The sequence below is a fragment of the Sinohyriopsis cumingii genome, chromosome 15, assembly GCF_028554795.1.
Source record: "Sinohyriopsis cumingii isolate HCF-2022 chromosome 15, ASM2855479v2, whole genome shotgun sequence".
In the NCBI taxonomy this organism is placed as follows: domain Eukaryota; kingdom Metazoa; phylum Mollusca; class Bivalvia; order Unionida; family Unionidae; genus Sinohyriopsis; species Sinohyriopsis cumingii.
In genome coordinates, this window is record NC_142975.1 from 48,439,438 (window position 1) to 48,456,069 (window position 16,632).

Below are 16,632 nucleotides of genomic sequence, written 5' to 3' on the forward strand. Positions count from 1 at the left end.
CTGATCACTGCCATCTCGCCTGTCTGCATGGATTCAAGTCTCGGGCTCGTCCAATGTGGGTATGTGAGAAAGCTTGCCGGTAACTTCTCGTGGGTCGGTAGTTCTTTCTGGGGTTTTCCAGGATTCTTCCTCCACCATTTATACTGGCCACCGTGTATAGCCTATCTTGTGCTGAAAAATAGTGTTAAACCCTACAACAACACTTAAATATCATTGTGTAAACAGTAATGTGAAACAATTGAGCGCTGAGCACACAACAGAGAGATTGGTATGTCAGACTTGTTATGTAAATTGATTCATTGGATGTTTTATCGATACAGTATGTTTGGAATTTCATTTTATTCATGAAATCCACCCGAGTACTATTATCGAAAAAAATTCCATTTTCGAAGAATTGTTCAACTTTTAAAGATCGTGGTTCTATATGCTGAGATATTGCATCTGGCAAGTCATTGGTTATGGCATTATTTTACAACTGTGCATTTTGTTTTTGGTCAAGAGTATGTATTTTATTACATCTTAAAATTTTTAATAAAGCTATTTGTTGTAGCAAGGGACCAGTAAATTTTAACATAAAAAGCTGATATTTTGAAGTAATTGAAAGAGTTAACTAGGCTGGATTGATAGCAGTCTGTGTGACCAGAGGAATAATGTTGATATTTCAGATAGTAATATTGTAAAACAAATCCACTCAAATCTGCATTCAATATTCATTTAGTTTATTAGTGGTGTTAATTAATATAGTTTAGATAAGATTTACATGAAGTAGAATCTTATATTAATAATAAAATTCTTTTATTGCATCGATCAAGATTTGTCTTTGCTTGACAAAAATTTGTCTGTTTTATTTCAGGGTGTTCCTCTGTATAGACACATTGCCGATTTGGCAGGGAACAAGGAGCTAATTTTGCCTGTTCCAGCATTTAATGTGATCAATGGAGGGAGCCATGCTGGAAACAAGTTAGCTATGCAGGAATTCATGATCTTGCCTACTGGTAAGCCTGTTAGCTGTAGGGAACTGTGGTAGCGCATCAGACTTGTAATCCAAGGTTTGCAGGTTCAGTACCTGACCTGGCCAGCCCAAGTTGACTGCCTCAGTGTTTTTCTTGTAAAGGCACTTAGCTACCATTTCCTGGGCATGATATAGCCAATAATTTGTTCCAGTGCCATGAAAACCAACAGGAAAAACAAATTTGGCTATAGTAAATAAGAATTAATGCTTTTTTGTGGATTGTAATGAAAAAGTGTATTGGTGTTCAGAGGTTTGTCATCTTCTGGTCTCACGGACACTTTGAAGTTTTGCAGACAAATCACTTTGTGATTATATATACTGATTTCGAAAATAGGAAGAAAAATATTTAAACATTTTTATATATATGATCTTCAATAATTTGAACTAATGTATAGTATTACTGTTATTGCATCTATGCCTTATAGTGGAGCTATACAATTTTTTTTTTAAATGCATCAGTTTTAGTGCAACTATTCACAAACCACCATATTGCAAGAAATTGAGCTGTTCAAGGGAGATAATCATGTTATAGCTGTCAATGACCTAGATAAATGAATGAAAGTTTGGAAGATCAGATTCTGGCTTGGTTTTAGTGTATCTGTTGATGGGAGTTTCAGTACATTCTGTATGGCTATAGACCTTTAGCAAATGATAAATGAAGATTTTGTGGTACAAAAACACTCCTTTTCATGTCTTAAAATTCCCTTCATTTTGCAGGTGCCACCTCTTTCACTGAGGCTATGAGGATGGGATCAGAGACCTACCATCACCTAAAGGCTGTCATCAAGGAGAAATATGGACAAGATGGTGAGTTAAAGTATAAGAACAGGTATCAGTCTTGTTTCAAATTAATGAACACCAGTGATGTGCCAAATATGCAGCAAGGTTTCACTTTATTTTATTTTTTTAATTGGTGCAAATGCTGTTGCATTTGCCTGCTTTGTCAGAGGTAAATGTCTGCCAGTATATTTTTTCATTCTGATTTTTAAGGTTTTAGCAAGTCTTTTTAGATGAGTTGTGCTGTAATCTACTGAACATAAGTTTGTACATGTCTTGTTATATGTGAGGACATCTACAGTTTGTATGTCCAAGTCCTTACTCAACCTGCCATCTAACTAGCTGTCCAGGCAATACAGACTATGTTGATTGTTTGCCCATCAGTTCAGTCCCCTTGTCGGGGCCCCGAGTGGTCTAAAGCGCTTACCATTACGGATCACTGCCATCTCACCTCTGTCTGCGTTGGTTCGAGTCTCTGATTCGGCTAATGTGGTTATGTGAGAAGCTTGCCAGTAGCTTCTCGTGGGTCGGTGGTTCTTTCCGGGGGTTTCCGGGTTCTTCCTCCACCATTAATACTGGCCGCCATGTATAGCCTATCTTGTGCTGAAAAATGGCATTAAGCCCTACAACAACAACAACAACAACAACAACAAGTCCCCTTGTCAGACTATGATGGCATATCCTAGTATCCTGTGGACAGATACTTCACTACGCCCAGGGACAATGCTGCCTCTTGTTCCATACTGCAGGGCATGATATATGCAGAATAAAAGCATCATTTGAGTGGGGGATACTTCCATGAAGCAGAATGAGTTTAAATCAGTAATATATGAAATTGTTTGCACTTTGTTGTCAGCTGAGTGCTGTGAACCAGGACATTGGTTGGAGCCTTGTTAACAACCATTAATGAGGATGTGCATCCCTCCTTCTGTGTACTGCCACAGTTGACAAATATTAAGGAAATCTTGGATGATGTAGCTTGACAAATCCCCTGATTTTTTCAGCATGGTATAGCCAGTAATGTGTTAAAAGTGTGATGACCGCCAGCAAAATGAAACAAAAAAACCCCAACAAAATCCCAGAACCAGTCAATTGCAGCAACATCTTCTTGTACATATACCATGCTGAGGTCCTGACTGTAGATAAGATATTGTAGTGTTGAACGTGGTGACATTGCCCTGGTGTCATTAGTGTTTTTTCATCTGTCCTGAAACAAACCCTTGAACATTCAGAAATCAAACTTCATTCCACCATTTGGCATACAAATTTGTCCTTGCTTAGAAATATTGAAATCATTGATGGAATTGCTTATTCCCAAATCACCACCATGGTTAACTAAAACTCCCACAGTAATGCTTGACCTTTGCAACTTAAAAAAGTCCTGAACAATCCCTTGTTTTTTTATACTAAATTCAATGGAATCTGAGCACTTATAGTTGTACGTCCTTGTATCCTGACAGTTTTAAAAACAAATTCAAACTTGCAGCATCCCATGACACCATCTAATGCCTTTTCCGAGCTAAAACCACAATTTTTATTGCAAAGATTACAGCCATACTCGGTTCTTGTCCAAAACAAACAGCAAATTACATAGTCTTTTTGGATTCCCTTTTTACATTGAAATCATTGCTGAATTTTAAAACGGGCCATCCATTAATGTCCAAGATATTACAGAAATATGATCTTCTTGTACAGTCTAGGAAAATCTTATTTACTGTTGGCTGCATAATCACATTAGCAAAAATGGTAATGAAAAGGCAAATAAAGCAGCCAAAGATCACTGCAACAGTTTCTGAATGGAAGATTCCATAAGCTGACTTGAAACATTTTATAAATTAGTATTCTTATCATACTTAACAAAATATGTGGAACGAAAACACCGCAGTCAAACCCAAGAACATCAAAAACCCACCATCGGAAAGTGACATCCATCATATCGACCAAAATGGAGAGATGAGGTGGTATTGTGCAGAACATGTATTGGACATCTATGCCTGATGCACCTTTACCATTTGAAAGGTGAACCTTGACCAGAGTGTGTGCCTTACCAGTGTCCACTGACAGTGGAGCACAATCTTGTTACGTATGTTGACATCAACACTGACTGTGGAGCACATTGTTGTTGTGTGTTGACTTCCACACTGACACTGGAGCACATTCTTGTCACGAGTGTTGACTTCTGCACTAACAGGTAAAGCACATTCACGTTGTGTCGACTTGCACCTTGTGAGACAGAAGTATTTTTATGTAAAATGCACATTTACAACTTGAAAGGTGAACCTCGACCAGAGTGTATGCCTTGCCAGTGTCCAGACAGTGGGGCATATTCTTGTCATGTATGATGACTTCCACTGACAGTGTGGAGCACATTCTTGTTGTGTGTTGACTTCAACACTGACAGTGGAGCACATTTGTGTTGTGTGTTGACTTCCACACTGACAATGGAGCACATTCTTTTCATGTGTGTTGACTTCCACACTGACAGTGTGGAGTATATTCTTGTTGTGTGTTGACTTCAACACTGACAGTGGAGCACATTCGTGTTGTGTGTTGACTTCCACACTGACAGTGTGGAGTATATTCTTGTTGTGTGTTGACTTCCTCACTGACAGTGGAGCACCTCCTTGTTATGTTTTGACTTGCACCTTGTGAGAAGCATGTTGATGTAAAATGCTCAAACAAACTATGAGGATATAACATTCAAGAAATATTTTTAAGGGAATGATTCTTATACAACAAAATTTTAATCATGTTTTAAAGATTTTAGATATGTTACCTTTGTCTGTAATTTACATAAATTTACAGAATTTTGTCATCTATACATGTAGTATTTTATCTTCTTCTACTTAACTTTACATCCACTTGGAAGGCTTTATCTTCCTAAATTTTGTGCAATTTAGTTTTACATTTTTACAAGTTAACCCTTATGTTGGTACTACAAAGTCACTTTGGTGCTGTGGTATCTATCATAAAACAATACATACATACTTACATTTCCCAAACCTCAATAATCGTCATTGACTTTCAGCCCTGTCTGCCTTGTGGCAAACTGCAAAGACTCTATCAATTTTGACAGGCACAACTCTAATATTTTTGTGCAAAATGAATGGGTTATCCAGGTTGTTTCAGAGGGGCTTCAGACGTCATTCACTGAGCCCTCTCCCCTTTTGCTCTACCCTTCCATGTCAAAGGTCCAGACTTATTGCATGAAGATGGAAATTCTACTAGAAATTTGTTCTTTACTGTCTAAGGGGGCAGTAGAGATAGTTCACAGGCAAAACTTTACAGGGTTCTGCTCTAGACCTTTCCTAGTGCCAAAACTCTATGGAAAGCTCCATTTTGTTACAGACTTGAGTTAAATGCTCCATTCAGTTATAGACTAGAGTTATATGCTCCTTTTGGTTATAGACCTAAATTAAATGCTCCATTTGGTTATATACTAGAGGTAAATGTTCCATTTGATTAAATACCTGTTAAATGATCCAGTAATTATAAACTCTGAGTTAAATGTTCTATTTGGTTATAGAACTGAGCTGACTTAGCAGCTGCATAGGCACACCAAAGTTCAAAATGTGCTTGGTATAGTCAGTAAGACATTTCACAAATAGGGACAAGCTTGCGATCAGTCTCAATTGGACTGAACACATTTTCATATCTATATTCATCAGGCTTTGTGCAAGTTTCTTTGCTTTACACTTCAAGAAACTATTTACCAGCTTTATGCACTCCCATTCAGACTGAACCTCAGCTCATGGGAATCATGAAGGTCCTGTAATGTGTCGTCACCCTGTTAAGGTCAACCTCATCATCAGCAACTGTAGCATGCCTGGACAACATCCATCAGAAGGGGGCCCCGAGTGGCTGAGTGGTCTAAAGCGCTCACCGTTCCGGATCACTGCCATCTCATCTCTGTCTGCGTGGGTTCGAGTCCAAGGCTCAGCTAGTGTGGGTACGTGGGAAAGCCTGCCAGTAGCTTCTCGTGGGTTGGTGGTTCTTCCCTGGGTTTTCCAGGGTTCTTCCTTCACCAGTTATACTGGCCGCCACGTATAGCCTATCTTGTGCTGAAAAATGGCGTTGACCCTAGAACAACAACAACAACATCCATCAGAAAGATAGGGATGCATGCACAGATACATGGGTGGTGTCTCATGATTCCTACCATTTCTTACAAAAGTACACAAGGAGGAATTCTAAAAGCAATCTTAATGCTATGAAACCATCTTGATTTGAGAACTGAATCACATTCATTAATACATGTTATAGTCAGCCTTATTACCACCAGCAATACGGGGCCCCGAGTGGCCGAGTGGTCTAGAGCGCTCTCCGTTACGGATCACTGCCATCTCACCTCTGTCTGCATAGGTTCGAGTCTCAGATTTGGCCAGTGTGGGTATGTGAGAAAGCTTGCCAGTAGCTTCTGGAGGGTCGGTGGTTCTTTCCGTGGATTTCTCAGGTTCTTCCTCCACCATTAATACTGGCCGCCATGTATAGCCTGTCATGTGCTGAAAAATGGCGTTAAACCCTACAAAAACAACAACCACCAGCAATACATGTATGTGATAAATAGACTGACATATGACCAAAAAGAAAATCGCGAGAAATGCAACCAAAATTTGTTTTTTTTTAGACAACATGTAAACACCAGGAAGCACATGTTCTTATTGGTAAGAAAGGATACGATACAATGGGATTTACATAGACTTTGTATGCTTGGTGCATCGCTACACAGTCTGACTAAAATATAATAATTTTCAGACAGTATTCAAGAATATTATCATTTTATGTAGTACACAAATTACCTTTTAGCAAATAAGTAATTATATTTTAGTGTTTAGATATTGGGGTTAATGACAGTGCTTCCTTTGCAGTGTAATACATTATATAATTGAATAATGAAATTTAGCATACTTGTTTTATTTTTTCATCTAATTATGATTTTGTTTTCTTTTGCCTGCAGCTTGTAATGTTGGTGATGAGGGTGGATTTGCTCCAAACATCCAGGACAACAATGAAGGTTTGTATATAAATATGCTTTTAACTTTGTACACTTGGAATAAGTCGGTTACTTTTAGAAAAGTAAAATAATAATAGGGTCTTCTAAGGGTTGCCAGTAAAATGCCTTTAATGCACAGTGCAGGACATGTGTGCATTCTCCCAGATGCTTGAAGAGAATCTGTTTGTGTCAAGTATTTTGTGTTCCTGGAAATTTGTTAACTGTTTGAATGTGATTGGTGTCACACAAGTTATAAATTTTGATGTATCAAACTCTTCGCATTCAGTGGCATTTGGGTTGCTTTTATGCACTAAATGACTGATTCAGTTTTATTGTACCTGATGTATGGTCACAAAGCAGCTATCAACTTTTTAACAATGATTTTTATTGTCAGGGCCCCCCCCCAAAAAAAAAAAAACCATTTCTTGAAAATGAATTTGCTGCTGTTTGTTGCTAGCAGTGTTTTAATTACACAATGTGTTTGACAAAGTGTTGGGTTTTATGTTCATAGATGCTTATTACAAAACAATTTATCTTTTTGCTGCTCCCATTTATAAAATTTTCTGCAAAATTTAAAATTGTTTTCTTTGATTGAACAACAAATTCAGACAATTCAGTTTTGATTACTCACATAATCATATTGAATTTTTGACAATCCGATGTCAATTCACTTAGGAAGTATATAGAGTTTTCTACACGTATTTATTTGATATGAAATCTATGATAATGATTAAAAAACATCATGTCACAAGCATCTTTTCATGAGGGGCATAATACATTATCAGTTTTATTTTAATTGAACACATGTTTAACAGTCTTTTTACTATCTCATAATGTTATGTACTTTGCATTATTTATGACATTGTTTGGCATTGCTATGTTTTATGTCAGTTTTGTAAAACATTTTTATGGTAAAAGTTATTACTGTTGTAGAATATATTATTATACAATCACTTATAAATAGGGTCCAACTGCAAACAACACAGACCCTGATTTGCTATTGTAGAATGTTCCAGCACATCCAGACCAACTGCATAGACTCTGTTGGTGCATAATACACTGGCAGATCAGGGTCTTTGAAGTTTGCAGTTGGATCCAACTTGTAAGCGAGTATGGTTGGTAAGTGTGAACTTGATAATTACCCATCTTGCACAACCTAAAGAAAGATTGGCTAATGTAAATGTGTTATCTCTGAAGAATGAGGCAAGTACAATAGTAAAAGGAACATATAAGAGTTGTCTCTGAAGGATTAGAGGCAAGTACAATAAAATAAAAAGACCAAATACATGTTGCCGTATTCAGACACTGACCTGAGTATAAGGGAATATTTGAAAACAAATTCAAAACCTTACATTTAAATTCTTTTTAATTGTTCCCATGATCAAGCTGTAAAAGTCGACCTGTATTCATAGACAGTGTCACTGAGCAAAATAAAAATATTGAACTACACATAGTTTAAATTTAAAAAATGTCTCCAGCTCCATATGCAAGTCCAATGTTGAGAAGGTTTTTAATACAAAATAATTGGTAGTAATAAGGTTGGGATCAGTGATGTTAAGTATGAAAGTGGGTCTTTTTTTTAGGTCTGAAGCTGCTTCAGGAAGCCATAGAGAAGGCAGGCTATGTGGGCAAAGTCAAGATAGGGATGGATGTGGCAGCCTCTGAATTCTGCAAGGAAGAGAAATATGACTTGGACTTCAAAAACAAGGATTCCAAGCCTGAAACTTGGGTCAGTGCCACCTTCACCCTAAATATTTAAAATTCAGATAACAAAAGAAATAAAATATGCTTGTCTCACATATCTGTTTATATTAAGCTGAGAAACAATTCCATGGTTAATTCAGGTTTCAAGTGTCAAGTGTGACACCACTTACTGAATGGCACAGTATATAGAAAACCAAATGGAAAGTAATCAACAGAATGCTATTATTTGGAGGAATTATTTGAATCTACTATTGTGTAAGAAAGTTTAAACTGAAATAATTGGTGGTAACATGATCCATAACTTTGTTTCTAATCCCAAAATGAGTAGCAAATACCCCCACTTTTCCAGTAATGCAAAACTGGTAAAAGTTTTCTGAAAAATACAAGCCATACTTTTGGTACAGCAAACTACCAGTACTGAAGGAAAGTACGCAAATACCCAGAAGTTGTGCTCATCGTAATATAAATAGAAGATACCATCAAGCAAAGCTTTCACCATTCTAGAATCTCCTATCTCTGTCTACCAGATAAAATCAACTGATTGTATTTAATTATATGGGGCATTGACCATAAATAGCTTATGGGATTTCCTGATGTCTGTTGACTATCCATCTGTTAGCACATGTTTTGTTATTGCTACATCTCCTGAACTGCTTGGAGTATTGCTATGAAGCTTTACACATACACACACACAGTCATCACAGTGACTAGTTGGTCCTAAATAAATATCAGGGTTTGTATGGTCTTGGACAGTTTGGGTAAAATGAGGTAGCATTTTCAAGGCTTTGAAAGTTTGGGAAAATTAAGCAGATTACCCTGAGTTCATTAAAAGTTTAACATAACTTAATCAAAATGTTAGCAAAAATAGGTCTTGGAAATCTGTTTTTGGTCTTTGAAAGTTTGGGAAAAGTCTTTGAATTTATCATTCAGAATTCTATATGAACCCTGAATATGGTTCACCTTGGACGTACAGTGTGGCTGCAACAATGGCTGTCTCGAAAATCTTGTTATTGCTACTCCTCCTTAATGGATGGTCACATCAGTATGGGGTTTTTAACTAAAAGACTTCATATCTATTTGGTCCTAGTGGAATAGTGCTGATCTGGTGTCCATTATGGTTGCCACAGCAGCTATCTTAGGAATCTTCCTATCACTACATCTGAATGGAAAGTTGTATTGGCATGGGGTTTTCACCAGAACATGAGAATTACAATTTCCACAAATATTCATCTAATGGATTTTATTATTCATTGGTGGATGTTATATGTAAAGATGTCGCAGTTAGTAATTTATGACTAACATGCAATATAAATGGTACCTTTCATTTATAGTAACTTGCCATGACAATTAATCTGTTAACTCATTAACCCCTGGTGCATCGTTTATGTGTCAGGAGGTAATAGCCTACTTCCGAGCTCTGTAGCGTCAAGGTCATGATACATTAAAGTGGGTGGTATAGAAAAGGTAGACATATGTAGCTCTACAATGATACCAAATAATCTGTATGTTATAGTTGCACTACAAAATACAGAAGGAAAACATAATTTTTTGGACCCAGTTTTTTTTACACCAAAAATTTGACCATGGTCGGAATCCAATTATGTGTCCGTATTTTAAGATTTTCTGCCTCAGATTTAAGGCAGGCTGGTCTGAACTGCACACAGACAGGCGAGCCTTTGCAAAAAGTAGGATATGATGGTCATTTGGAATAAAGAGTGGTCTCAATGCAAAAATGATGGGTCTTTTAACAACTTTTACCCTTCTCATGAGCAAGTGAAATAGCCAATGAAAAACAATGTTTCTAACACATCTAGGCATTGGGTTAGCTGGAAATCTCTTGGATGTATTCATATAGCCCCCAAAATGTGTTTCCTACTCGCATCTCAGGCGAAAACAACAAAAACCTCCAGGGGCTAATGAGTTAATTAACTTTTGTAATTGTGCCATAGGACCATCGGGTATTTGACAGTTGCCAGAACAAATGCAGTACAGCATGGAGTAAGCATTTAGTTATGTTCTCTGGCCCCCAAAAATGACATTTCTGGTTGACCAACTGTCCCAGTTTTTTGTTGCCGACCCGAGTAAAAAAGCAAAAAAGAAAATTGTTTGAGAATTTATGAAATTGATTTGTGCATCAAATTGAGCTGATTTTTGCCCTTTGCTTAAAGTACTTAGTACATTGTATATTTGTATATATTAATCTTGACTATATATATATATATATATACTACTGTCTTAAAAGAAGAAAAAGAAACATCACCTACCCTAATTTTAAACCAGTGCAATGGGAAATACATTTTTGGGGGCATCGTAGAAACACAGGGATTGTTATAACAGTCGGTTGATTCATTTTTACATTTAAATAGAAGAGCACATCACATTTGTAGAGATTAAAATAAAACCAAATTAGGAAAAGAAAATTAATACCCAAATTTGCTTGATAGGTCTGCTTTTGTTGGTATTTATATCTTATAATGTTGCCACCAACAGGCATTTCCCAGCATACTCATAGTCAGTATTTCATCATATATTGTGTTATATTTTGAGAAAATGTTTTTCAGACAATTTTTAAAACATACGATTTCTTATTATTTCATGATGTTGATTAACACAAACTAGCCACTTTCAGTGTCAAAGCTGGCAACATATTGAGCTTTCATTTACCCTGTTTGATGTGATTTTTAAATATTGAGGAAATAAGAGTCTGTTTTTTGTCATTTCTAAAAGGAAAAAATGGGATCATTTCATGTCATCATATTACATTGGGATTTTAGGGAACAGTGTAGATGCTTTGAGAGGTTCTTAAGAACTGTCAATGTGGACTTGCGATCAAAGCTATGGTAACAATCTGCCGACGGGTGGCTGAAATGAGGGGTTGGGCTTTGGAAAAAGATAGCATCTTGTATTATTGTTGAAAGTTGGTGTTTTACTGACAATTTTAAGTGAAATGAAAGCAGAACGCAGAACAAGTACAGGTTAAATGCAAAATGAACCTGAATGAAAAGAAATTAATTCCAAGAAAAACTGCAAGTGCAAAAAACAACGACTGATAAACTAATCAGACCGATATAGGAATGCATGGTATGAATATATTTGAAAATCTGTTATTTTCAGGCTTCTATATTTCCATGGTTGAATGACTTTCACAAATTGGTGGGAGCAGATGCCTTACATTGAAAAATTTTCACTCCTTACAAAAAGCTTCTTTATATTTAAGTGTCATCTTTCTCATACCAGCTGACATCCGATGCCCTGGCCCAGGTGTACAAGGACTTTATTGGCAACTATCCAATTATTTCCATTGAAGATCCATTTGACCAGGATGATTGGAAAGCATACACCAAGCTCTCAAGTGAAGTCAGTATTCAGATTGTGGGGTATGTGTAATACATCCTTTGCACATCTAGAGTGGTTGATGATTTGATTGCCATTTTACAGTGTAACACTAGTTTAACAGTACATACCAATAAAGGCTGAAAGCACACAACGCTCTGCATAAGTGCATAGTCTATGCAGGGTAAGAATCATGCATTGTCCTTGCCATTGATCTTTTTTGCATTGTAAGCATCATTAATGTTGACCAATCAGACCTCAGTTGTGTATGTAATTGTTACACAGAAATAGATGAGATTGTTTTCAGTAAGGGATTCAATGCTGGTATGTTAATATCTCTCTACCTCATGAACATGCACGTTTCAAGTCCAAATGAGACCATTTTCTTTGTTTCATTGATTTATTCCAAATATATGAAATATTTCAATTAAACTGAAAGACAATAGCTTTGATGTTGACTTGTTTTTCTTTTCAGGGATAACAATTTTGTGACCACTAGCATTTTCAATTCTCTTTTTTTTTATAATCCTGCAACATTCCGCCTTTTTAAATACCTTTATTCATAAAGGGGAAATAAGAACCAACCTACTTCTTGACACTTAAACACTTACGCAAGTTCCCTCTTGTAATAATTTAATTCTTTCTCGGTTGGATTGTCTGCCTTGGATGCAGAAGGTCGCAATTAGAACCCTGGCTTAGTCATACCAAAGACTCATAAAAATTGTCCTAGCAACTGCCTTGCTTGGCACTCAGTATTAAGAGGTTAGTGTTAGAAATAGTCATCTTGGTGCTAGACATCACTTTAAACTGCCACACTGCAGACATAGTGATACGACTAAAAATGTTAAAGCTACATTAAAAATAAACACAAATGCCCTCTCTCTCTCTCTCTGGCTGGCTGCTAGGCGGGGTGCCTCATGGGAAGGAACTAGCTAGATCATTTTATGAAACATTAATTTGATCAATTCATAAAAATTAAGGAAAATTCCAACTACATAATATTCTTTTGCATGTTTTGTATTGTTGCTAATTTTTGTCATCTTACCATACAATTAAAATTCCTTGTGAAACAGCATCTTAATTCATCCTCCAAAACTTGGCAACAACCCGAATGAAGAGGTATCACAACAAAGCTTCAAATGCAATCTCGTTATCAACACTTAATACACAAATTGATCTCATGATGGAATCTAGGTATCTAACCTAGATGTAAGGCCAAGTGAGCTTAAGCTATGCTTCTGTGCTTCATGCAATCATTGAACATTTGTTTCAAATCTGTAACCAATAAAACACAATTGGTTTTCAAAAAAAAAATTCAGAGAGCATTCTAGACTGAATGCTTTTCAGATTTGTGCAAATAATACTGATTCCCAATAAGATGTGATGACCATTACTAAAAATATCAAGACCTTGAAATGACTTGCACTAACATATTGCTGAACAGAATGTTATCAACTTCACTGAAAGCATTTTGGCATGAAGATATTTTAAATCTCTGTAAATATTAAGGCCATTGCTGAAAACAGAATAACCGGTCTTTCATCCCATAAACAATTAATATTGTCAACTTCTGAGGGTCAGTTGATTTCCTTCAACACCTGATCATGCCATGTAATATGCCAAGCTGGCCAGTGGAAAATTGTATTAAGTCAACCCATGGATAAAGATGTAAATACTGTATAGACCTTGAAACAATTGTTTCATTGCATATGCAGTGAATAGCATTGGAAGAAACTTTTTGGCCCTGATTTCTTGATGATGATGAGAGCTGAGTAGATTTAGATGCTGCTGTTGCTAAGTGAAATGTGTTCTGTGGATACATTCAGATTATACCAGGAGTAAATGGCAGTCATGCGTTGTCACCCTTTTTGGAGTTATTTGAAGATTACGGTAAACAAAACAGATGCAGGTATCACAGTTCATGCAAATGAAAATGATTTCCAGGAGCTGAACAGGCCTGTCCTCAAATAATAATTTTTAGAAAGCATCATTGTTAGAGTTCATCTCATCCGTTGGTCTTTCTGACTGAGCTTATCTCATCCATTAGTCTTTCTGACTGAGCTTATCTCATCTGTTAGTCTCTCTGACTGTGCATCTCTGTATGTTCTGTCTATAATTCTCAGTAAAAAGAATGATTTTGTGTGAATTTTAGCAGTGAGAATTAGGTTTACATTTAGAATATCTTAATCTTTTTAAATAGTAGTGTTTGCATCAGTGATGCAACCGCTCCAGTGGCCTAGTGGTTAGAGCATCCGCCTCGGAAGTGGGAGGTCGTAGGTTCAATCCCCGGCTGAGTCATACCAAAGACTTACAAAAATGGTACTAACAGCTGCCTCGCTAGGTGCTCAACATTAAGAGGTTTGTATTAGGGCTAGTCGGCCTGGTGTCAGGATAATGTGACTGGGTGGGACATATGCTACATGTCTGCGGCATGATGCCCCAGTGCTAGACATCACTATAAACTGCCACACTGCAGACATCGTAGCGATATGACTGAAAAATTGTTAAACTACGTTAAAAATCCTAATCACACACAAACATCAGTGATGCAGTCATATAATGAACCTGCTGAATATTTTGTTTTGTTCTTCTGCAGTGATGATCTGCTAGTAACCAATCCAGACAGAGTTAAGATGGGTATTGAAAAGAAGGCCTGCAATGCTCTCCTTCTAAAAGTCAACCAGATTGGAAGTGTTACCGAGTCCATCCAGGCGTAAGTATCTATTTTAAATCTAATGATTTTAACATGTTTCTGTACAGAGATCTATCTTCCTTTTTTTTCAGCCAAGAAGAAATGCCGATTGTCTACGTTGTATGTCCATCAATCTTCCCTTAGCTCATCCTGCTTTGGTGGTTTTCTGTTTAGGTTGGCAGTTAGCCATATATTGTAATGTGTCAAGGGTCAAGGTGAAATATAATGGGATAAATGGACAGCTCACACCTTTTTCAGTTACTAGATCTCTCCAGTGTATTGTAGTGTCAAGAAATGTTGTGTTCACCACAAAAGTTCTTATTTAGATGACAAAGCACAAAACAAAACAGATATAAATAGTCAACACAGTTTATTATATGACTTCCAGGCTTGTATGTGTTCTCTCACAAAATCAAGTGCTCAAAGTGGTGACATAATATTTGCCAATTTTCAGAACAGGTGTTTGATAAAGCATGTTGAAATGACAACAATAGTTTCAGTGTTAAATTACATGTGAAAATCAGCATAAATGTTCCATTTGTCCTAATTCACATAATCTCTAACTCAGATAATCCCAAATCCCAAACTAATCTTGCACAGAAAAATAAGTTAATGGTTCTCAAAATTTGTTCATATGATGTACCTTAGTGGTAATGTTTTTGTGCATCCAATCAAGGTTCGGAACCAGACCCGGGATTGTGTTTTATAGTCCAGTGGTGAATATGGTAGGGGCACAGTCTGGAACCGAATGTTGATAGTTTGTCGCATTTGTTGGCTGAGACACAGTTTGTCATTTTGAGCAACACAGTCTGGAACCAGATGTCATTAGTGTATTGCATGGGTTGGCTGCAACACAGTTTGTCGTTTTGAGCGACATAGTCTGGAGCTGGATGTCAGTAGTGTGTCGCTTGAGTTGAATGTGACACTGTGTCATTTTGTAACAGTAAAATTTGTTGTTGTGTCGGGTATATTATTTCATCATCTAAATGACACAACCACTACAAAATGGATGGAAATTTGTGATTTCAAAATGATACATGAAATTGAGTAGGAAATTTGCTAATGCCAATACTAAATTTCCAATGGATAGCAGATGGCTGTGTTGATGACGACACAGTGACAGTGTCGTCAGCTATTAATGCTTGAAATTATCAGTTGAGATGACTGGAGACCTTTGTTCTTTTAATATTTTTATCACAAAAACCGGTCCAGGATTTCAGCTCATCATGCAGAATGGCCTTAACATTTATCAGATATTTACTTTTTTCTGATTTACAGCTGGAGAATGTCAAAGGAGAATGGATGGGGTGTAATGGTGTCCCATAGGAGTGGAGAGACTGAAGACACTTTTATTGCTGACCTTGTAGTTGGTCTCTGCACTGGACAGGTAGGTCATTAAATTGATGTAAAGCTGTTATGTAGAAGATAGACATTTTTGTCACACCTGTGCCAGAGTAAAGTGAGATGAAATAATCACTCTTCTGGCATCAAGGTCAGCTTCATCAGTAGTTTATGTTCATGTTGTGATAACAGATCTTTTAAGTATGGGCCAGACATGCAGGCCCTGACCTTTTTGTTAAAATTTCTGACCCCTTCTCATATCACCAAGCTTAACACATCATCTAGTTTTTTGAGGCTTTATCTTAGAAATATTTGTTTCACATGTTTAGTGTGTAATTTAAATACAAAAGTTAATTTCCTATTTGAACATCAGGAGGCCTGTTTCAATGACTTCTACCTGTGACACAGTTAAGATCCATATTTGAATCTTGATTGCCACCTGTTTTCTCAAATCCTTAACAGATGTCAAAGTGTATACAATATAGTCTTAAGGTAAATAATTATTGAATTAGCACAGAGCAAAATGATCTTAGAAAGTAAAATCTAGTTTGATAGACATTGTTGGAAATATTATTTTTGCTGAGCCCTCATTACTTGACAAGCAAGATATAGCAGTCACTTTTCCAGTGTTGGCATCATTGGGTTTATTTAATTTGAAACTTTGCCTTGTAAATTAATTATATTAATAATTAATTTAGGTCGCAAACCACTCTGTACTTTTAAAGAAAATGACGGGGGCCCCAAGTGGTCTAAAGTGCTCTATTATGGATTACTGCCATC

At 36.7% G+C, this 16,632-nt stretch overlaps 1 protein-coding gene across 1 annotated transcript in view; it reads left to right on the top strand.

Annotated features, from left to right (window-relative positions):
• Positions 1 to 16,632, top strand: part of LOC149781762 (enolase-like) — a 32,985-nt gene that overhangs the window by 14,499 nt on the left and 1,854 nt on the right. The window contains exons 7-13 of the mRNA XM_089935895.1: positions 854 to 995; positions 1,730 to 1,819; positions 6,747 to 6,803; positions 8,366 to 8,511; positions 11,724 to 11,863; positions 14,416 to 14,532; positions 15,790 to 15,898. Coding sequence (XP_089792021.1) covers positions 854 to 995; positions 1,730 to 1,819; positions 6,747 to 6,803; positions 8,366 to 8,511; positions 11,724 to 11,863; positions 14,416 to 14,532; positions 15,790 to 15,898 — 801 coding nt within the window. The remainder of the gene's footprint in view (positions 1 to 853; positions 996 to 1,729; positions 1,820 to 6,746; positions 6,804 to 8,365; positions 8,512 to 11,723; positions 11,864 to 14,415; positions 14,533 to 15,789; positions 15,899 to 16,632) is intronic.